At 40.4% G+C, this 21,786-nt stretch overlaps 2 protein-coding genes across 10 annotated transcripts in view; one reads left to right on the forward strand and one right to left on the reverse strand.

Annotated features, from left to right (window-relative positions):
• The window catches only part of LATS1 (large tumor suppressor kinase 1), a 55,709-nt gene extending 37,024 nt beyond the window's left edge, over window positions 1-18,685 (reverse strand). The window contains exons 1-4 of one of the 9 annotated variants that reach the window (XM_064292037.1): window positions 18,494-18,685; window positions 15,056-15,528; window positions 13,292-13,561; window positions 9,538-10,028 (exon numbers count right to left, since the gene is read on the reverse strand). In XM_064292037.1, the coding sequence (XP_064148107.1) occupies window positions 9,538-9,888 (351 nt within the window). In that variant the 5' untranslated portion in view covers window positions 9,889-10,028; window positions 13,292-13,561; window positions 15,056-15,528; window positions 18,494-18,685. Of the gene's footprint in view, window positions 1-9,537; window positions 10,029-13,291; window positions 13,562-15,055; window positions 18,377-18,493 lie in introns of those variants that run through there. The other 8 variants (XM_064292021.1, XM_064292027.1, XM_010586532.3 and 5 more) reach the window with 8 other exon arrangements.
• On the forward strand, window positions 15,064-20,419 carry LOC104845708 (uncharacterized). Its single transcript, XM_010588237.2, has 2 exons — window positions 15,064-15,108; window positions 18,345-20,419. Exons 1-2 carry the CDS (start codon window positions 15,064-15,066, stop codon window positions 18,924-18,926), a joined length of 627 nt encoding a protein of 208 aa, XP_010586539.1. The 3' UTR covers window positions 18,927-20,419.
• The last annotated feature ends 1,367 nt before the right edge of the window (window positions 20,420-21,786 follow it).

Genomic DNA, 21,786 nt, shown 5'->3' on the forward strand with positions numbered 1-21,786 from the left:
AGACATTTTTTTAATGAGATGGAGAAACAAATCACCAACTTCATGTGAAAAGGGAAGAGGCCCCAGATAAGTAATGCAAACTAAAAAGGAGGAGCAAAGTTGGAGGCCTCACACTATTTGATTTTAGAGCCCATTACACCGCCAGGGTAATCAAACAGCCTGGTACTGGTACAACAACAGATACATACAGCAATGGAAAGGAACTGAGAATCCAGATATAAATTATTCCACGTATGAGCAGCTGATATGTGACAAGGCCTGAAGTCAGTTAAATGGGGAAAAGACAGTCTCTTTAACAAATGGTGCTGGCATAACTGGACATCCATCTGCATGAAAGATCAAACAAGACCAAGACCCATACCTGATACCATTCACAAAAACTAACTCAAGGAAGCAACTAAGGTGCCCATCAACAGATGAATGGATAAATAAATTATGGTATATTCACACAATGGAATACTACTCATCAATAAAGAACAGTGATGAACCTGTGAAACATTTCATAACATGGAGGAATCTAGAAAGCATTATGCTGAGTGAAATCAGTCAGCTGCAAAAGGACAAATATTGTATAAGACCACTATTATAAGAACTGGAGAAACAGTTTAAACAGAGAAGAAAATACTCTTTGATGGTTATGAGAGGGGGAAGGGAGGCAGGGTGGGAGAGGGGTATTCACTAATTAGATAGTAGATAAGAACTACTTTAGGTGACGAGAAAGACAACACACAATACAGGGGAGGTCAGCACAACTGGACTAAATGAAAAACAAAAAAGTTTCCTGAATTAACTGAATGCTTCGAAGGACAGCGTAGCAGGGGTGGGGGTTTGGGAGCCATGGTTTTAGGGGACACCTAAGTCAATTGGCATAATAAAATCTGTTAAGAAAACATTCTGCATCCCACTTTGGAGAGTGGTGCCTGAGGTCTTAAACATTAGCAAGCAGCCATCTAACCATCTAAGATGCATCAATTGGTCTCAACCCACCTGGATCAAAGGAGAATGGAGAACACCAAGGACACAAGGTAATTACAAGCCCAACAGACAGACACTACATCATCCTGAGACCAGAAGAACTAGATGGTACCCGGCTACAACCGATGACTGCCCTGACAGGGAACACAACAGAGAACCCCTGAGGGAACAGAAGAGCAGTGGGATGCAGACCCCAAATTTTCGTAAAAAGACCAGACTTAATGATCTGACTGAGACTAGAAGGACCCCGGTGGTCACGGCCCTTCTGTTGGCTGAGGACAGGAATCACTCCCAAAGCCAACTCTTCAGACAGGGATTAGACTGTACAATGGGATGGAGAGGGATGCTGGTGAGGAGTGAGCTTCTTGGATCAGGTGGACACTTGAGACTATGTTGGGATTTTCTCCAGGGAGGGGGCATGAGAGGGTAGAGGTGGTTAGAAGCTGGTGAAATGGACACGAAAAGAGAACGTGGAGGAGGGAAATGGTTGTCTCATTAGGGGGAGAGCAATTGAGAGTATGTAGCAAGGTGTATATAAGTTTTTGTGTGAGACTGACCTGATTTGTAAACTTTCACTTAAAGCACAATAAAAAAAAAAAAAAAAAAAAAACTAACTCAAAATGGATCAAAGACCTAAATATAAAACCAAAAATGATAAAAATCATAGAAGGAAAAATGGGGACAACACTAAGAGCCCTAACACATGCATGAACAGAATACTAAACATACCTAACAACGCACAAACATCAGAAGAGAAACTAGATAACTGCGAGTTTCTAAAAATCAAACACTTATGCTCAGCAAAAAAAAAAAGTTTCACCAAAAGAGTAAAAAGACAACCTACAGGCTGGGAAAAATTTTTTGGCTTCAACATATCTGATCAGGGTCTAATCTCTAAAACCTACAAGATACTGGAAAACTTCAACCCCAAAAATACAAATAACCCAATTAAAAAATGGGTAAAAGATATGAACAGTCACTTCACCAAAGAAGACATTCAGGTGGCTAGCTGATACACGAGGAAATGTTCACGATCATTAGCCATTAGAGAAATGCAAAGCAAAACTACAATGAGATACAATCTCACCCCAACAACACTGGTGGTAGGCAGGGACCATCCAGTTCTTTTGGTGTTAGGCTGATGGAGTCTCTGGTTTACGTGACTCCTTTTGTCTCTTGGGCTAATATTTTCCTAGTGTCTTTGGTGTTCTTGACATTCATTCCCCAAAAGGCTAGCATTAATCCAAAAAACAAAATAATAAATGTTGGAGAGGTTGTGGAGAGACTGGAACACTTATACACTGCTGATGGGAATGTAAATGGTACAACCACTTTGGAAATTGATTTGGTGCTTTCTTAAAAAGCTAGAAATAGAAGTACTGTATGATCCAGCAATCCTGCTCCTTGGAATATATCCTAGAGAAATAAAAGCCATCACATGAATAGATACACACACACCTATGTTCACCACAGCACTGTTCACAACTGCAAAAAGATGGAAACAACCTAGGTACCCATCAATGGATTAATGGATAAACAAATTATGGTATACTCACATAATGGAATACTATGCAATGATAAAGAACAACGATGAATTGGCAAAACATCTCATAACATGGATGAACCTGGAAGGCATTACGCTAAGTGAAATTAGTCAGTTGCAAAAAGGACAAATATTATATGAGACCACTATTTCAAGAACTCAGGAAAAGGTTTAAAGACAGAAGAAAACATTCTTTGACGGTTACGAGTATGGGGTGGGAGGGAGAGGAGAATTCACTAACTGGACAGTAAATAAGAAGTATCTTAGGTAAAGGGAAGGAGAACACACAATACAGGGGAAGTCGGCACCACTGAACTAAATCAAAAGCTAAAAGGTTTCTTGAACACAACCAAACACTTCGAAGGAGAGTATAGCAGGGACAGGTGTCTGGGGTCCACGGTTTCAGGGGACATCTAGGTCAGTTGATGTAACGAAGTTTATTAAGAAAATGTTCTGCATCCCACTTTGGTGAGTGGCATCTGGGCTCTTAAAAGCTAATGAGCGACCATCTAGGATATATCAATTGGTCACAACCCACTTGGAGCAAAGGAGAATGAAGAACACCAAAGACACAGGAAAATATCAGCCCAAGAGACAAAAGGGGCAACATAAACCCAAACCTGGCTACCACCAAAGACCATCTGGACAGGGAACACAACAGAGTCCCTGAAGGAGCAGGAGAAAATTGGGGTGCAGAACTCAAATTCTCGTAAGAAGACCAGACTTAATGGTCTCACTGAGACTGGAGGAACCCCAGAAGACATGGCCCCCGGGCTCTCTCTTAACCCAGAACTAAAACCATTCCCAAAGCCAACTTTTCAGACAAAGAACAGACTGGACTATATGACATAAAATGATACTTGTGAGAAGTGTGCTTCTTAGTTCAAGCAGATACATGAGACTAAACGGGCACCTCCTGTCTGGAGGCAAGATGAGAAGGCTGAAAGGGATAGGAGCTGGTTGCATGGACACTGGAAATCTGGAGTAGAAAGGAAGAATGTGTGGTCACACTAAAGGGATGGCAACTAGGGTTACATAACAACGTGTGTATAAATTTTTGTATGAAAATTTAACTTGAGATGTAAACTTTCAGCTAAAGCACAATTGAAAAAAAACAAAAAAACCTTATTTATGGAAATAGAAAAACCAATCCTCAACTTTATATGGAATGGCAAGAGGTCCTGAAGAGCTAAAAGAATGCTGAAAGAGAAGAACAAAATAGGAGGACTCATACATCCTGATTTTAAAATACACTGTACTACTACAGTAATCAAAACAACCTGGTGCTGGTATAACAACAGACACACAGACCAATGGAATAGAACTGAGAGTCCAAAAATAATCCCACACAACTATAGTCTATGGATCTTTGACAAGGATGCTAAGTCCATTTAACAGGGAAAGAAGGGTCTCTTCAATAAATAGGGCTGGCATGAGACTATGTGGGCAGCTCCTGTCTGGAGGGGAGATGAGAGGGCAGAGGAGGTCAGAAGCTGACTGAATGGACATGAAAACAGAGAGTGGAGGGAAGGAGTGTCCTGTCTCCTTAGGGGGAGAGTAACTAGGAGTATACAGCAAGGTGTATATAAATTTTTATATGAGAGACTGACTTGATTTGTAACCTTGCACTTAAAGCACAATAAAATTTTTTTTTTTTGAAAAGTGAAAAAAAAGGGTGCTGGGAGAATTGGATTTCAACATACAGAAAAACAAAACAAAATCCATGCCTCATACTATACACAGGAACAAATCCAAAATGGATGAAGGACCTAAATGTCCAAAGTAAAACCATAAAATTCCTAGAATGCTCTCAGGCCTAGCCTTCAACAATGGATTATCTAATATAATAACAAAAACACAAACAGCAAAAGACAAAATATACATGGGACATCATAAAAATTAAAATTTTTGTTCATCAGAAGGTTTTACCAAAAAAAATGAAAAGGCAAGCTACTGACTGGGAAGATGTCTTCAGAAACTGTATATCCAAAGAACCTAATAACCAAAATTTATATAAAACTTCGGTAACAACAAAAAGACAACCCAATCAAAATGTGCAAAGGACCTGAACAGACACTTCACCGAAGAGGACATTCAAATGGCCACCAAACACACAAAAAGACGCTCAGCGTCATTAGCCATCAGAAAGATGCAAATCAAATCCATAGTGACATACTATTTTACTCCCATAGTTAGCATGGCTAAGGGAAAAAAAAACAGAAAATAACAAATGCAGGCGAGGATATGGGGAAATTGGAACCCTTAACCACTGCTGGTGGGATTGCAAAATGGTACAGCCATTGTGGAAAACACTGTGGCAAGTCCTCAAAAAACTAAAACAGAACTACCATATGACCTAGCAATCCCACTCCTAGGTAAATACCCGAAAGATCTGGAAGCAAAGACTCAAGAAAGAGACTTGTACACCAATGTTCATTGGAGTACTATTCATAATAGGCAAAAGGTGGAAATAACCTACACGCCCATCCACAGATGAATGGATAAACAAAATGTGGTACTTACACACAATGGAATACTACTCAGCCAGCAGGAGAAACGAAGTCTTGACACATGCTATAGTATGGGTGGACCTTCAAGACGTTATACTGAGTGAAATAAGCCAATTACGAAAGGACAAACTTTGTATGATCTCACTAATATAAAAAGATAAGAACAGGCAAACGTATAGAGATCAAACTGTATTAGTGGTTATGGGGTGGGGGAAGGTTATGGAGTACTACGTTTTGGTTTACAGTGATGGAAAAATTGCACTGATTAAAGGTAGGGTTGCACAGCCAATTAATGTAACTGCTGTCAGTAAGTTGTATATGTGTAAAAAAGTTGAACTGGCAATAGTGTAGCAGATATATTTACAACAAGAATAAAACAGTAGCTTGGAGCCCTGGTGGTGTAGTGGTTAAGAGCTTGGCTGCTAACCAAAAAGCTGGCATTTCAAATTCATTAGCCACTCCTTGGAAACCCTGTGGGGCAGTTCTATTCTGTCCTATAAGGTTGCTTTGAGTTGCAATCAACTAGACGGCAACAGGTTTTTTGTTTTTGGTTTAAGGCTGCTTAAGTACAACCAAACATCTCACAGGATTTGGTTCCTTGGTTTGGAGGTTTAGGGTCATGGTTTCATGGGACATCCTAGTTAATTGGCCTAATATGTCCAGTGATTCTGTTCTACCTCCTAGTTCACTGCGTAATGCCTGGGGTCTTAAAAGTTTGTAAGCAGACATCCAAGGCACAACAACTGATCTCTATTCACCTAGAGTAACAAAGGATGAGGGAGAGTCAGCAATAGGAGGAGGATATGGAATGTGTGGCTAATAACCTCCAGTAACAACTGCCTCCTTTGCCATGACCAGCTACCATTACTGAACATTTTGATCAAAGATTCCATTGAAGAACCCTGATCAAAAGGGGGACAATGCAGAATAGATTTCAAATTCTCATGGACTCCAGAAATTCTGGGGCCACGAAGGGTGGATGAATCCCTGACACTATTGCCCTGATATAATCTTTAAAACTTAAACCAAAAATATCCCCGAAATCTTTTTAAAACCAAACGATAGTTTAGCTTAGTTAGTAAAAAAGGTCTGCCTTGAGCATTATGCTCTTTTAAGAACTATCTATATGGAATCAAAGTGACAACAGCAACTGGAAAGGTTACATAGGAATCTCAAGGGGCAGTGAGTTTATATTAATGAGGAAGGAACAACTCAGAAAAGGAGGGCGAAAATCGCTGCACAACTCAAAGAATGTAATCAATGTCACCAAATTGTACATGTAGAAACAGTTGCATTGGTATGTTTTGCTGGGTATATTCTCAACAACCACAAAATAAATTAAATTCAGAGGGGAAAAAACAGGAAAGAAAGAAAAAACCAAAAGAAAGAAACTCAGAAACTTGCCCTTGAACATAGAGTAGCTAAACCAAATGCAAGAAATGATAAACTAAAAGAGGTGAAAAGAAGATTTCAAAAGGCAGCTTGGGAAGACAAAGTAAAGTCTTATAATGAAATGTGTAAAGGCTTGGAGTTAGAAAACCAAAGGGAAGAACACATTTGGCAATTGTGTTGAAAGAACTGAAGAAAAAATCCAAGCCCTGAGTTGCAGTACTGAAGGAATTTATGGGCAAAATGTTGAGCGATGAAAAGAAGCATCAAGAGAAGATGGAAGAACACACAGAGACGCTGTACCGAAAAGAACTGGTCAACTTTCGACCATTTCAGGAGGTAGTGTATGATCAAGAACTGATGGTACTGAAGGACAAAATCCAAGCTGCACTGAAGACACTGGCAAAATACAAGGCCCCAGAATTTATGTAATACCAATGGAGAAGTTTCAACAAATAGATGCAGTGCAGGAAACACTAACTCGTTTATGCTAAGAAATCTAAAAGGCAGTTACCTGGCCAACTGATTGGAAGAGATCCATATTTGTGCCCATTCCAAAGAAAGGTGATCCAAGAGAATGTGGAAACTACTGAACGATATCATTAGTATCACATGCAAGTAAAATCATGCTGAAGATCATTCAAACATGGTTACCGCATTGAATCAACAGGAAACTGCCAGAAATTAAAGCCAGATTCAGAAGAGGATGTGGAATGAGAGATATCATTACTAATGTCAGATGGATCTTGGCTGAAAGCAGAGAATACCAGAATGATGTTTACTTGTGTTTTACTGACTATGCAAAGGCATTCAGCTGTGTGGATCATAACAAATTATGGATAACATTGCCAAAATTGGGAATTCCAGAACACTTGTGATCATGCAGAAACTGTACATAGACCAAGAGGCAGTCGTTCAAACAGAACAAGTGGATACTGTGTGGTCTAAAATCAGGAAAGATGTACGCCAAGGTTGCATCCTTTCACCATACTTATTCAATCTGTATGCTGAGCAAGTAATCCAAGAAGCTGGACTATATGAAGAAAGCAGCATCAGGACTGGAGGAAGGCTCATTAACAACCTGTGATATGCAGATGACACATCTTGCCTGCTGAAAGTGAAGGGGATTTGAACCACTTATTAATGAAGATCAAAGACTACTGATTTCGGTACGGATTAAACCTCAACATAAAGAAAACAAAAATCCTCACGAGTGGACCAATAAGCAGCATTGTGATAAACAGGGAAAAGATTGAAGTTGTCAAGGATTTCATTTTACTTGGATCCACAATTAATACTCATGGCAGCAGCAGTCAAGTGATCAAATGATCTGCACCAGGCAGATCTGCTGCAGCAGACCTCTTTAGAGAGTTAAAAAGCAAAGATACCACTTTGAGGACTCAGGCGCACCTGACTCAAGCCAAGGTATTTTCAATTGCCTCATATGCATGCAAAAGCTGGAAATGAATAAGGGAGACAGCAGAAGAATTGATGCATTTGAACTACAGTGCTGGTGAAGAACATCGAATATACTAGGGACTGCCAGAAGAATAAATAAATCTGTCTTCGAAGAAGTACAGCCAAAATCCTCCTTAGAAGGGAGTACAGTGAGACTTCATCTTACGTAGGCATACTTTGGACATGTTATCAGGAGGGACAAGTCCCTGGAGCAGGACATTATGCTTGGTAAAGCAGAGGGTCAGTGAAAAAGAGGAAGACCTTCAAAGAGATGGACTGACACAGTGGTTACAACAATGGGCTCAAACATAGCAATGATTGTGAGGATGGTGCAGGACAAGGCAGTGTTTTGTTCTGGTGTACACAGGGTCACTATGAGTTGAAACCAAGTCGACAGCACCTAACAACAAAGTAGAAAAATGATAGAAAATAAAACTGATCAAAGAAACAGAACGGGCCAGAAAGAATACTCTTTTTTGCCTAGTTTAGTTTTAAATGTGTCTTTTCAAACCATTTACTATAATTAATACTTGGATTATTATTATAATTAAACACAGAGATATCTAGAAATTTGGTCACCAAAATATTAACAATGATGAAGAGATTTTAAGTTATCTTTGTGTAGTGGGTTAAAGATAATTTTCAGTTTCTTTGTACTTTTTACTTTTTAACAGGGAACAAGTATTATTTTATAATCAGGAAAAAAGTTACTATAATTTTGAGAAATGATTCATATTTAATTACATTTTACATAACCAATTTTCATCTATATGTCCTATGAAAGAATTATGAGTTCCTAAGGCAAACATTAAAGACTTGACAGAGTTAACATGAACTGAAATTTCCTTAAAATAAAACTTTGCAATTCTTGGGGATTTACCAACATGGAAGTTTTTAGTTTTTGTGAATTTAAGATTTGGGCCTAAGAGTGATGTGAACGTAACTGCTTTCTTCGATGGTTAACTGAATCCATGATTACATGATTCCTCTCTCTATATTATCAAGTTAAACTTCAGACCTTTGGAGCTACCATCTCTGCAGTAGTCACTGAGCTTACCACACTTCATATTCCACACAGTCAGGTGTCCTCTCCCCTATCCTCACCTCACCTGTGGCTTTCTTCAACTAAACTTGGACTTTATCTTCATGACCTGACCTTTTAAATCCCAGAAGCTCCAGAATTTAGCGATAGGTTACTATGTAGGTGTTGTTCTTGTGTGCCATTAGTTTATCTTGACTCATAGCAATCCTGTAACACAGAGAAGAACTGCCCCATAGGGTTTCCTAGGCTGTAATCTTTACTGGAATAGATTGCCAGGTCTTTTCTCCTATGGAGCTGTTGGTGGGTTTGAACCACTAACCTTTCGATTAGCAGTCGAGTGCTTTAACCGTTGCACCACTAGGGCTCCTTAAAGGTATCATAAAAAAACCAAAGACACTAATTGTTTTGATAATTAATGGCATTATAAACACAATATTCTTTGATAGAAGATACATTTGTATACACTAAAACACATTAACTATTCAATGAAGTTAAAGCTATCTTCTCTATCATGGAGTTGTTACATTCTCTAAAGCAAACACTCAGGCATGACTTCACCTGGAAGTGTTACGTAGTACAGTATAAGAAAAATCCTTTCTTTTGTCTTTAAAAGCTCTTACCTCATCAAATCCAGCAGCCTGTAGATCCTGAAACATTTGTGGATTAACTTCTGAAGTACTCCGAGAGGAAGAACTTGTTTCATTTGCAAATGGTAGTAGAGAGTTTCGAATTTCCTGCAAGGCTTTATGATACGTCCCAAATTTAGGTGGATTTCTGACTTGTCGGGGATCTTCTGCTGACATTTTACTCATATTATGCTCAGCCTTAGCAGTGTCAGATGGCTTGGATAAATTCCTAAGAGATTCCCGAATTTCTTGCAACATTTGCCGGCTGCTGCCAGTATAGTTACTGGCAGGAAAGGTCTTAGGCCTCATTTGTCTATATCCTTCTGGCTTTTCACTCCTCTTCATGAAAACATCTATATATATAACCCGCACAAAGGGTTTCTCTTTAAGGGCTACTTCGTAGATTCAGAGCTTTCTCTGGAGCAAAAGTGAAAATGATCCTTTAGTCCCCAGGAATGTTAAAATCCTTCACAATCTAATTAACCCTAGAAAAGAAAAAATATAAATAAACAAAAGCTATAAGCCAATTAACTGATAAAGATATACCATGTTATCAGGAAAAAACAAAAATACTTACGAGTTAAGAGACCTGGTTATAGTTCCGGCTCCCCTAAGGATTACTACATGATCAGGACAAGTTACTTAACCTCTCTGTGCCTATTTCTAACCTATAAAATCAATTTACCTTATTTACCTCAAAGAGTGGTTATGATGATTAAAAAAAAAAACCTTTTTAAGAGTGCTTTAGTAAGCATATAAAGTATATATAAATGAAAGGGATTAACAATAATGCAATAGTCAACTTCTCACATTATCAACATCAGCTAGAGGCTCCAATTTTCGATTTTACAAATTAGACTTAGCTACAGATTTATTCGAGGAGTCCTGGTGGCACAGTGGTTAAAGTCCTCAGCTGCTAACCAAAAGCCAGCAGTTCAAACCCACCAGCTGCTCCATGGGAGAAAGATGTGGCAGTCTCCTTCCATAAAGACTTACAGCCTTGGAAACCCTACGGGGCTGTTCTACTACGCCCTATACAGTTGCCATGAGTGGGGTCTGGTTTGGTTTTTGGTTCAGTTGGAAGATTTAAAAGAAAGGGTACTGTTGCTTAAAAAAAGGTTTTTAACCCATTAGTCCAGATACTTGGGTTTATTTCCCAAACTGTGGACTGGGACTGTAGAGATAGTTAAGCTAATTATTAACAAGGGGTGAGAAGACCTTTGAGGTCTAGTTATCTTATTCCTCATTTAATGCATGAATCTCTTGTACAACACACTGGATAGTCATCCAAAGTCTACTTAAATGTCTCCACTGATAGGAAAATCACTAACTCAATAAAGCCATTCCATCTGTGATCTCTAGTTAATTGTTTGAGATGTTTTCTTTATGTGGAGCATCATGAAATCTGACTTAGTGCCTACTGAAGAGCCTGCTAGATGATTTTGCAAAACCTCCCAACAGCTCTGTGAGGTAGGCTCACTAACTCTACTTTGCACATCAGAAAACTGAGTTTAGAGAGTTTGGGTAAAGTAATTTCTAAGGTACAGCTGGGACCTGAAACATGGCTAATTATCTACTGGGAAGTCAATTTCTATTCTACTTAACGTAATCACCATTCATGTTACATAAAGATGTCCACAGGCAGAAAGGCATAGAGATCTCCTTGTCATTTAGGTCTTGGCCTTACTTTACCTTCTCAAAGAGTCTTTCCCTGGTCACCTTAATCACCTGTTTTGTTTTCTTGATAGCACTCATCACTACTTAAAATTACCTTATTTGCTTACTTGTTAATTGTCCATCTCCCCCTCAGTGAAATAAAAGCTCCATTAAAGCAGAGGATCTTGGTTGTCTTGTAACTGCCTGTCCAATGCCTAGAGCCATTACTACAGCCTGCCTAGCATAGAGTGGGTACTCAATAAATATATATATGCGTTGAACAAATAAATGAATATGTGCCTTCTAAACAGTCTTGGTTCCTTTAACTGTTTCCTAATTCTAATCATGTTCTTCTGGATACAATGTAGTTCATCAAAATCCTACAGGTTCTAGAAAAGCACAGCACTTACAGTGGAAAAACAAAAAAATAAGATTTAAATACCTGTTAATTATTAGCAAAGTGAACTTGGGAATTTAATTCTCTGAAACTGTCTCCTGAGCCATAAAATCATCGGAGTAACACCTAATTATGGATTGAACAGGACTAAAAGGAACAATGCATTGCAGCTAACAAAAATACAAGAAACATTCATACAAGCTCGGGAAGATACAGGATGTTCCTTGTTACACTGTAATAACAGCAAAAAAGGACGGTAATTTAGATGATCAGCAATGGAGAACTGTTTAAGTAACTCATAAAAAAAACCAAACTCGTTGCCATCGAGTTGATTTCAACTCATAGTGACCCTTTAGGACAGAGCAGACCTGTCCCATAGGGTTTCCAAAGAGCAGCTGGTAGATTTGAACTGCTAACCTTTCGGTTAACAGCTGAGCTCTTAACCACTGTGCCACCAGCGCTCCAAACTTCCTTGTTTTGCTTAACAATACATTATGGGTATCTGTTCCTGTCAGTACATTTCAACAGAACTGCACCATTCTTTTTAATATCTGCTTAGTCATGTATTTTACATATGTGTTTATGTGTATGTATACGTGTATGTGTGTACACATACACACATACGCATACACACACACGTATATATACATATACGTATGTATGGAAACCCTGGTGGCGTAGTGGTTAAGTGCTAGGGCTGCTAACACAAAGGTTGGCAGTTCAAATCCACCAGGCGCTCCTTGGAAACCCTGTGGGGCAGTTCTACTGTCCTACAGGGTTGCTATGAGTCGGAATTGACACTAGGGCAATGGGATGGGTTTTAAATATATGTATACACACAAAGGAAACCCTAGTGGCATAGTGGTTAAGTGCTCCGGCTGCTAACCAAAAGGTTGGCAGTTCGAATCCACCAGGCAATCCTTGGAAACTCTGTCCTATAGGGTCGCTATGAGTCAGAATCGACTTGATGGCACTGGGTTTGGTTATACGCACAAACACACAAGAGCCCTGGGGGCTCAGTGGTTAAGAGCTTGGCTGCTAACCAAAACGCTGGCAGTTCAAATCCACCAGCTGCTCCCTGGAAACCCTATGAGGCAGTTCTACACTTTCCTATAAGGTCGCTATGAGTCGGAATCGACTCAACAGCAATCGGTTTGATTTTGTTGGTATGTATACTAAAAACCACTGAACTGTACACTTTCAACGGGTAAACTTCATGGAATATATAATTATATCTTAACGGAGCTTTAAAAAAAACATTTAAAAATTATTCATATGCAAATTACACATACATATACACACATATCTATAGCAGACTTGACACAGGATGAAGCAGACTATGAGAAGCACTATTTCTTGATTAGTTCACCTCATTCATTAGTACTTTCATGGAAATATTGCTAAATTAGCTATAAAACAATCAAGCATTATCTCACAAGCAGCCCACATTTGTTTTGTCAAAAAAAAAAAAAAATTAGCTTTGTCATTGTCTTGCTGAAAACTACACATTCTTGTCTACAATACAACCCAGTTTACTGACAATTATTTCATAAACAAAATTAGGTAAATATGACAAACCTTGTGCTTTTTATGAAGAAAGCTGGCCCTAATGATAGTCATTTTTTTTCAAAGTCTTCCCCCAATATTAATTTAATAGCTCACCACTGAATTTTTCTAGGTTTAATGTTTGCTCACCAGTCTAAAGTTTGCAGAATTCACCTTCTTATCTTTTCTGAAAGTGAAGATATTTTCCATTTCTGGTCTTCCGGAACCTACCATTTCTCCAAGTTCAAGGTTTAACAACAGTGGTTGTGAAATCTCACATGCTAGTTCTTTCCATAGCTGGGTTAGAATTCATTTATAGCATCGAGGCCTTCTTTTAAAATCTCATGTATTTTAGGTTTCAACTCCAAGTTGGCCATCATTTTATTATTATTTTTCCATTTCTAAGAGCATCCTCCTTAACTGAGGAAAAAAAAAAAAAACAAAATAAGCATAGTTTTGCTCTGTCAAGATTCAGCTTTTGCCTCATACCCCTAACACAGGACCTGGCCAATACAAGGCAGTTTAGAAATATGTGTTGATCTAATAAATTCAGGTGATTCAGCCCTTCTTTTCACTCTTAAAGATATATAATTTTTTGTAATTATAAAAAGATACATTCTTACTGAAAAATTAAATATATCAAGTAGAAGTCTATCATAACTCACCTCCCTCCTCAATAGAGTTACTGTAGCAGGCTGAATAATGGTCTCCCCCAAGAAGGGATCCACCAATTAATCCCTGGAGCCTGTAAATGTTAATGCATTTGGAAAAAGGGACTTTGCAGATGTGATTAAGGCTCTTGAGACAGCAGATGAGCCTGGATTATTCAAGCAAGTCCTAAATGCAATCTTAAGTCTCCTTATAATAGACAGAGAAAAATTTGATTCATGCAGAGGAGGAGGCAATGTGACCATGAGACAGAGAGACAGGAGTGATGCGACCACAAGGCAAAGAATGCCGGCACCCACCAGAAGCTGAAAGAGGCAAAGAGCAGCTTACTAACTTTGAAGAAACTGTTTTATTAAAAAACAAAGTATGAGCAGTAAGCTAGTTGAAAAAGATCTGCGCCTTCCAAAGAGTGAATATCCTCCCCCAATGCTCACATGTAACATGTGGCCAAGGATGATAACAGAAAAAGAACACCCCAGAACGTTCTTGGAAGGCCACAGGATAACTGGCCATGGGTCATAAAGAACAATGGATGAAGGAGTTCCTCCCAGGCAACTGAATCGTCCCTAACTCTAGGTCTGGCTGCTTCCATTAGATCTGCCAGGGAGACTTCAGAATTATTAAAGATCAGCAATCACTGTTTATCTCTATTCTTCCTCTTTTCTAACAGGAGTGTTTATTATGGCCCTCCTGTACTTGTCCACCATTGTATACTGTGGAGAGTGAGAGACAGAGAGAATGGATGTCTATAACGTAAGGTAGATACCATCACAGGTGTCTGGACCAGGCCTGATGGAGAGACCACTTGGCATGAAAAACACAGCACCTATGACTCTAGCTACTACCATTGGTTAGGGACCAATATGCTAAAAAAGATAAGACAGTACTATGAACATCTTCCACGACAAGATATTTCCTTTTTTGTTGAGATGCTTCCCCTTTTCCACATTTTAACACGTTTGAAATTAAGTATCTTAAAGTCAATATTAAAAGAAATTCGCCAGCACCCAAGAGAGAAGTTCTGGAAAAGCAGACACTGCACATGCCTAACTTAACCATAAGTTACTGCTGTTAGTTGCCACTGACACAACTTTGACTCACAGCAGCCCTGGTTATAACAGAATGAAACGCTGCCCGGTCCTGTGCCATCTCCATGATTGCTCGTATATTTGAGTCCACTGTTGCAGCTATGGTGTCAATTTATCTCACTGAGTTTCCCTCCCCTCAACTGGCCCTCCACTTTACCAGACATGATGTCCTTCTCCAGCAATCAGCCCCTTCTGAACGATGTGTCTAAAGTAAGCAAGTCAAAGTCTCGGATGATATTCTGTGATCCATAGGGTTTTCAAGTGCTAATTTTTGGAAGCAGATCACGAGGCCTTTCTTCCTTGTTTTAGTCTGGAAGCTCTGCTGAAACCTGAATACCATGGGTGACCCTGCTGGTTTTTGAAATACCAGTGGTAAGCTTCCGGCATCACAGGAATGTGTAAGCCACCAGGACAAACAGGCAGATGGGTGGTAGTAACCATTAGTAAGAACTATCTTTTCATCTCCTTGTTACCTGGATTGTATTCTTTCCACTGGTAGCATCACATATGGCTAAATCTGGATCCCTGATTCAAAATGTCTTCAAAAAGATTTCTGCTATGATGTAGCATTGTGTTCTCAGAACTGTCACCCAAAAGGCAAGGCAATTACAGGCATGAACAAGTGCCAAACTGAGGAGAGATCACAGAATTTTCAAGGGTAAGAGTGACTCTTAAGAAGGACAAGCACTTAGATATAAACATCTGTCAAAAACTTATCTTTGGAAGAAACTTTAATTTCAGCAACAAGTAACCCACTTAAGGTAAAAACAAAACTAATAGTTTAAGCGAAAAGGAAAGATAAAACCCCACTATTCTTCAATAAAACAAAAACTCATTGCCGTTGAGTTGATTCCGACTCACACTGACCCTATAATAAGACAGAGCAGAACTGCCCCATAGAGTTTCCAAGCAGCACCTGGTAGATTCGAACTGCCAACCTTTTGGTTAGCAGCCGTAGCTCTTAACCACTATGCCACCAGGGTTTCCGTTCTTCAATACGCCTCAAAGTTATACACTCAATCATAAAGGTAATAAAGAGGTTCAAGATAATTAACACAGGTTTTGAAAAGCAGGATGTCACCACGATGTTATGTGTTAACTACCTGTTTATTCTCCTTGACAGAATCCCTGTGTGGAGCAAACGATTGGTGCTCAGCTGCTAACCAAAAGTTGGAGGTTTGTGTCCACCCAGAGGCACCTCGGAAAAAAAGCCTGGCAATATACTTCTGAAACTGAAAACCCTATGGAGCACAGTTCTACTGACACACATGGGGTCGCCATGAGTCAGAATGAACTCAGAAACTAGTAAGAGTTCTTGGGAAAGCTCCTGCAGTATCTCCTCTGGTAGAAATTATACCCATCCTTTGAGGTCCCACTGAAATACCACTTTCTTCAAGAAGCTTTCGTTGAACTCCCAGCTGTTATCCTTCTCCTCAAAACTTCAAATGCACCTTGCATGGTTCAAAGAAAACATGTTCTTGCCCTACGTATGTACTTGTCTTACTTTTCCTGCTATGTCACTGATTCAAAGAGAATAAGGTATCTTGGAGATACACACACACATAGACATAACATGCGTGTGTGTATTTTTTTCAACAGAAAAGGAAATGGATCCACAGAGGGAAAGTGGCCTGCAGAAGGTCACACAGCCAGCTGAATCTTTCCATTACACCTACATTTTGAGTCTCCTTAACAGGTAGGGATCATCTTTGAAGGGGCACTGAAATTGGTTAGGCTAAATGGACTTAAAATCTCCGTTTCTTTGAAAGTTTAGACATTTACCAAAAACACAAATATCAGTAAACTGAAACAAATATTGAGTATCTTGACAACACTTAGGGAAAGAACTAATACCATTACATAATAAGATATTCAAGTTTACCTTTGGTTAAACTAGATTTACAAAAAAGATAACCTGTTTCAATGCTTTGAATACATCAGTTGTGAGAATAGCCCACAGTAATAGGTACCGCTACTTAGCTGGAAAAATCTTCATAGTTTTAGTTGTTTAGACAAGAATATTCAAGAAAAGCCTGTGTAATGTTGATAACATTCTCTTCAATTCACTTTCTAAGAATGAACTGTCTGATCAAAAGTGAAAATAATCACTGTATTTTACTTTTGTGCTGAAAAATGACTGCCATTTCTTCTTGATAAAAATGTTGTTCAGTGACTAAACAACTTCTGAAGTCTACAAAAACGCTCCACTAATCTAAACAACAATTAAGTAACCAGAGTTTGCTTTCAGACTGTATTATACAGAACAAGGACTAGACTTAAAAACAAAAATAAAAAACTTAAAATTTAACCTACAGAATGAAGTCCAACTATCATACCCCCAAAAAATGCTGTAACGAAAATGCTGTAGTAGCTTTTTATTTGCTTTAGGAGTGGCACGGCACAGTCTATCAATATGCACGCACAGAAAGAATGTGCCTTCTCCACCATGTGCCACGATCTAGTTTCCTGCAGTCGCAGCCGATCAAAACACAATGCTACCTCTTTAACAGTTAGATTCCCCCACTGACTTAGGCAATCAACTAGCCCATTTTACCTGTTAACTTATTAAAGGAAAGAAATAACCTTGGTAAGGACAGCTACAAATGTCAGTACCTTAGCAAAGAATACTAATTCCAATTATAACGTCCCACCTTTTCTTCACCTTTTCTTCCTTCTAGAGGAAAACTGATTTAAAAAAAAAATTACTCTTCATAAATAATCCATAATGGCCTGGCAAACTCCATGATCTCAAGTATTCAAATGTATTTCCAAAGATGAAGTGATACAATATGATTTTTTTTGTGTGAGACTATGCTTCTCACTAAATTTATGAATGAACTTCTAGACGAAGATAAATATTTTAAGCCATATTAAGATATGAAAAAGACAAACATTAAACTTGGTCCCTTAAATAATGACTTTCAATTGGAGAAGAGAGAGTATGGGGTTAAATCAAGTCACCTGAGAGTTATTCTATGAGCTACAAGCTCTCTTCGAAAATATGCAATGTTCCTTTTACTTTCTTTCCATCATCTTCTGTATTTATATACACACTTCTTCATAAACACTCTTCCATCTCTCTCACCACTTCCAACTATGAACAGTAACCACATTACAGTGGACTGGAAATAGATAATAGAATTTCTTCAATGTATACACAGATCGGGTGCTTCTGGGATCCAAAGAACTGCACCTCTCCCACTGCTAGTTTCTCTCGGAGCCACCTTCGGCTCTCCTCCCCTGCCAGACACCGCTGACTCGCGTGTTGGGGGTGGGGTGGCGGGGAAACGGTCGGCGCAAGGCCGCCAGGGAGGCAGACTCTTCCCAGCTTAACCTGCACCTCCGAGCCCGAAAAGCTTGGGGCTCTTCCTCCAGTGCTGGGCGCGGCCAACACACGCTTCCCCAGGGCACGGCTCAGCTCAGGTCAACGCTTCCAGTCCAGATAGGCCCGGCCCCGGCCGGCTCAGCCCGCCCGTCCGCAGCAGCCCCTGGACCCCCGCCAGCGAGGATGGGCGTGGGCCCCGGCGGCCACCGCCCGCCAACCCTGGCTCCCGAAAAGAGTGGGCCCCACCCGCTACGCCCGCCGCGGACCTACCTGCAGGGGAGAGCGGGGCTCCTGGACTGCGGCCACGGGCCCGAGAGCGGGCGCCGAGGCGGCCGGAGCCCGTACCAGGGACCCCAAGTATCCCTGGCTGGGCAGGGCAGGGAGAAGCGCTGGGGGGCTGCCGCGGGCCAGCGCGGCTGGTCGCGGGGGTCGCGGGGACCTGGCTCTCCCCTTAGCACCAGGCCACCGCCGCTGCCGCCATTTTGCCTTCCACTCCGTGTCGCCGCCGCAGCACTCCGCGGCAGGTTTCCCGGATGTGGGCATTTCCCGGCGTCGCTTGCGCGGGGGCCGAGGACTGGGGGCTTCTGCCCGCCCGGCGGCCGGGAGCGAGCGCGCTGCCTGCGGCCTCCTGCGCGCGACTTCCGCCGGCACTTCTGGGTGTCGGTGTCAGCCGCGTCGCTCCCGCGTTTCGCTGCCCAGATGACACACGCTCCGTTAGTGGAGTCGGGCTCTTCCCCACCCAAGCCCACTCCTGGATTTCATTCTCTTTCTTTCAATTGAGCTTTTGCTCTGAACGGGTATAGAATAAAGATACGCGTGTCCAGGAGCTTAATTCTCAGAAGGGAACAGCAACGAGTCGCTCTCTGGTACCTCGCGGTGGACATCAGATACAGGATTTCTAGAGGCTTGGAAGTAAACTTTGATGCTTGCTTAATGCCCTTTCCCCGAGTAAGTCTGTGAGCGAAAGCATATATGTATTCTCCGAACAAGCCAAATAACACGTTCCTAGAGCCGGGACAGATTAATAAACATATTTTAGAGACCTTTATCTGCCACCAGTATCAGTACAAGAGGAGGTCATTATTGTCCTAATAGGAATAACAGTGACCAGTGGTGAGAAGTTTTATTTCCTGTTAAGTTGAATCGGAAGCTTGGAATGGGATCATTGGAGGTACCCTCCATCCTTTGTAAGGAAGCACTTTGCCAGTTCTGCCTCTAGAAAATAAATAGTTAGCATTTTCAAGTACCTCCTTTCATCATTTTTCTACTAAAGGCTAACTAAAAAAAAAAAAAAAAAATTTTTTTTTAATTGAAGGCTTCTTTTTCTGATGTTATATGAATGACTGGCCAGTGTATCCGGAAGTTCAAATGAGGAAACCTTTGTTGAAAGAAAAGATTACATTCCAAGAGCCCTTCTAAACTGTAAGCTCCATGAAGGTAGGAATATCTGTTCTGCAGATTGCTCTCTTCTTAGCACCAATTACAGCCTCACAAATGGTAGATCTTCAGTAGATATTCAACTGAAATCTGAATTCAGTTTTAAATGGCGAAAAAATTTTTCCACGGTTATCACAACCTAGACATCTGTATCTACATTGTTGGTCGCAATATTTATCTTTCTTTAAATACTTTTATCCCTGTTATCTTACAGTATCTTTTGTAGCTATTGTCAGTGCCTCAGTTTTTTTTGAAGTTACCTGTTCACCAAATCTTGACCTCATTGTCTTGTGTAAGTATAGCTGCCAGCTCTTGCCTGCCCTCTATATTTGGGTCTCTACCTCTCCATTCCCAAGTTCTTTGTCCGGTGCCCCCATGTCCAGTGTTCTAGATTACTACTTTTGCTGTCTGCTCTGCCTGAATAATCACCCATAAACTTCTGCATGTTGGCCTCATGCCCACTGTTGACCCCCTGACTTGCTGCTCTTTGTCTGCATGATAGTCATAGCAGCTAACCTTTATTGGTAGCTTTCTACATACTAGCCACTAAGCTCAGCACTTTCACATAGCAATTAAATGAGGAAACCCAGACATGAGTTCAGGCAGTCTGACTCCAGTGCCAACTCCAGTGCCTCCTAACCACCTTTCTGTACTGCTGCAACTTCTAATCTGAGCTTTTCTCTTTGCTTGCATGGTCCACAGTAACCTTGTTTTCCTTATTGGCTCTGAACTATACCTCTTTGCCAGACCCTGCTGCTGTCCTCCCTTGATTCTCTCTCTCTTTTTTTTTTTTTTTTTTTATCTCTAGTTCCCCTTAACCTGTCTCTTCACCATCCAAGTCTTGGCTTTGACGTTTACTACTCTATCTCACTTTATTTTTAAATAGGCAATACATTCAAGTGGAACAAAGTAGCAAAAAAAAAAAGGAGAAACAGTGAAACCTTCAATCCCTGTCTACCCAACCTGCCTGTTCCCGTCCTTGGAGGCAGTGTTACTGCCAGTTCTTGTGCATCCTTCCAGAGATGCTATGCACATACATACAAGTACAGTTACGTTCTTTTCTTCCCTTCCTTTTCCCCCCTTATACATACTGTTCTGTGACATGCTTTATTTGTTTTATATTTGTTTAATTATATATCTTGGCAATCATTCCCCTTTGTTATATAAAGAGGTTCTTCATCTAGTTGTTGTTGTTAGGTGACCCCATGTAATAAAGTAGAACTGTCCCATAGGCTTTTCCTGATTGTGATCTTTATGGGAGCAGATCCTCAGGTCTTTCTCCCACAGAGCAGCTGGATGGGTTCAAACTGTTAACCTTTAGGTCCACAGCTGAGTGGAGTGCTTAACTATCGGGCCACCAGGGCTCCTACTTTTTTTGTCTGTATATGCTCACCTCTTGATTGTTATGGTGTCTTCTAGGTGAAATTTTATAAATCAGAGATGGCATCTGTGGTTGGTCCATATCTAAGGGCTATTTCTCTGGGTGGGAACTATCATGGTTTCCATATACAATAAGTCCCTGGGTTAGAAACATCTGACTTATGGATAGCTCATACTTGCCCTCTAATGTTATATAAATTTGTCCCCACTTTGAACAATGGAACCAACTCCTACTGGCAGCAAACTCATCACAATCACGTTCCTTTGCTGTGAGTGCAGCTTTTACATCACTGAAAAAGGTTCAAGCCTTTTCTTGCACTAACCAAAACCGAAAACCCATTGGTATCCAGTTGATTCCAACTCATACCAATCATATAGGACAGAGTAGAACTGCCCCCTAGGGTTTCCAAGGAGTGCCTGGTGGATTCAAACTGCTGTCCTTTTGTTTAGCAGCCGTAGCTCTTAACCGCTACGCCACCAGGGTTTCCTTTGCACTAAAATAAGGCTAAATAAGAACCATATGCACCTATTCTGAGTTACCCACAAATTAAAGACTTAAAGACACACTTGGGAATGGATCTTGTTCATAACCTGGGGTCTGCCTCTATTGTAATTTAATCTGGAATTTAAAATTAGCTGCCAGCTCTCCAAATTTGTTTCATTCTTCATATTTGATCCAGATCACCACTTCACTATAGTAAAATAAATTAGGATCCATTTCTTTCAAAAAAAGAATACTTTTACTG

This window comes from Loxodonta africana, chromosome 1 (genome assembly GCF_030014295.1).
Source record: "Loxodonta africana isolate mLoxAfr1 chromosome 1, mLoxAfr1.hap2, whole genome shotgun sequence".
Taxonomy (NCBI): Eukaryota; Metazoa; Chordata; class Mammalia; order Proboscidea; family Elephantidae; genus Loxodonta; species Loxodonta africana.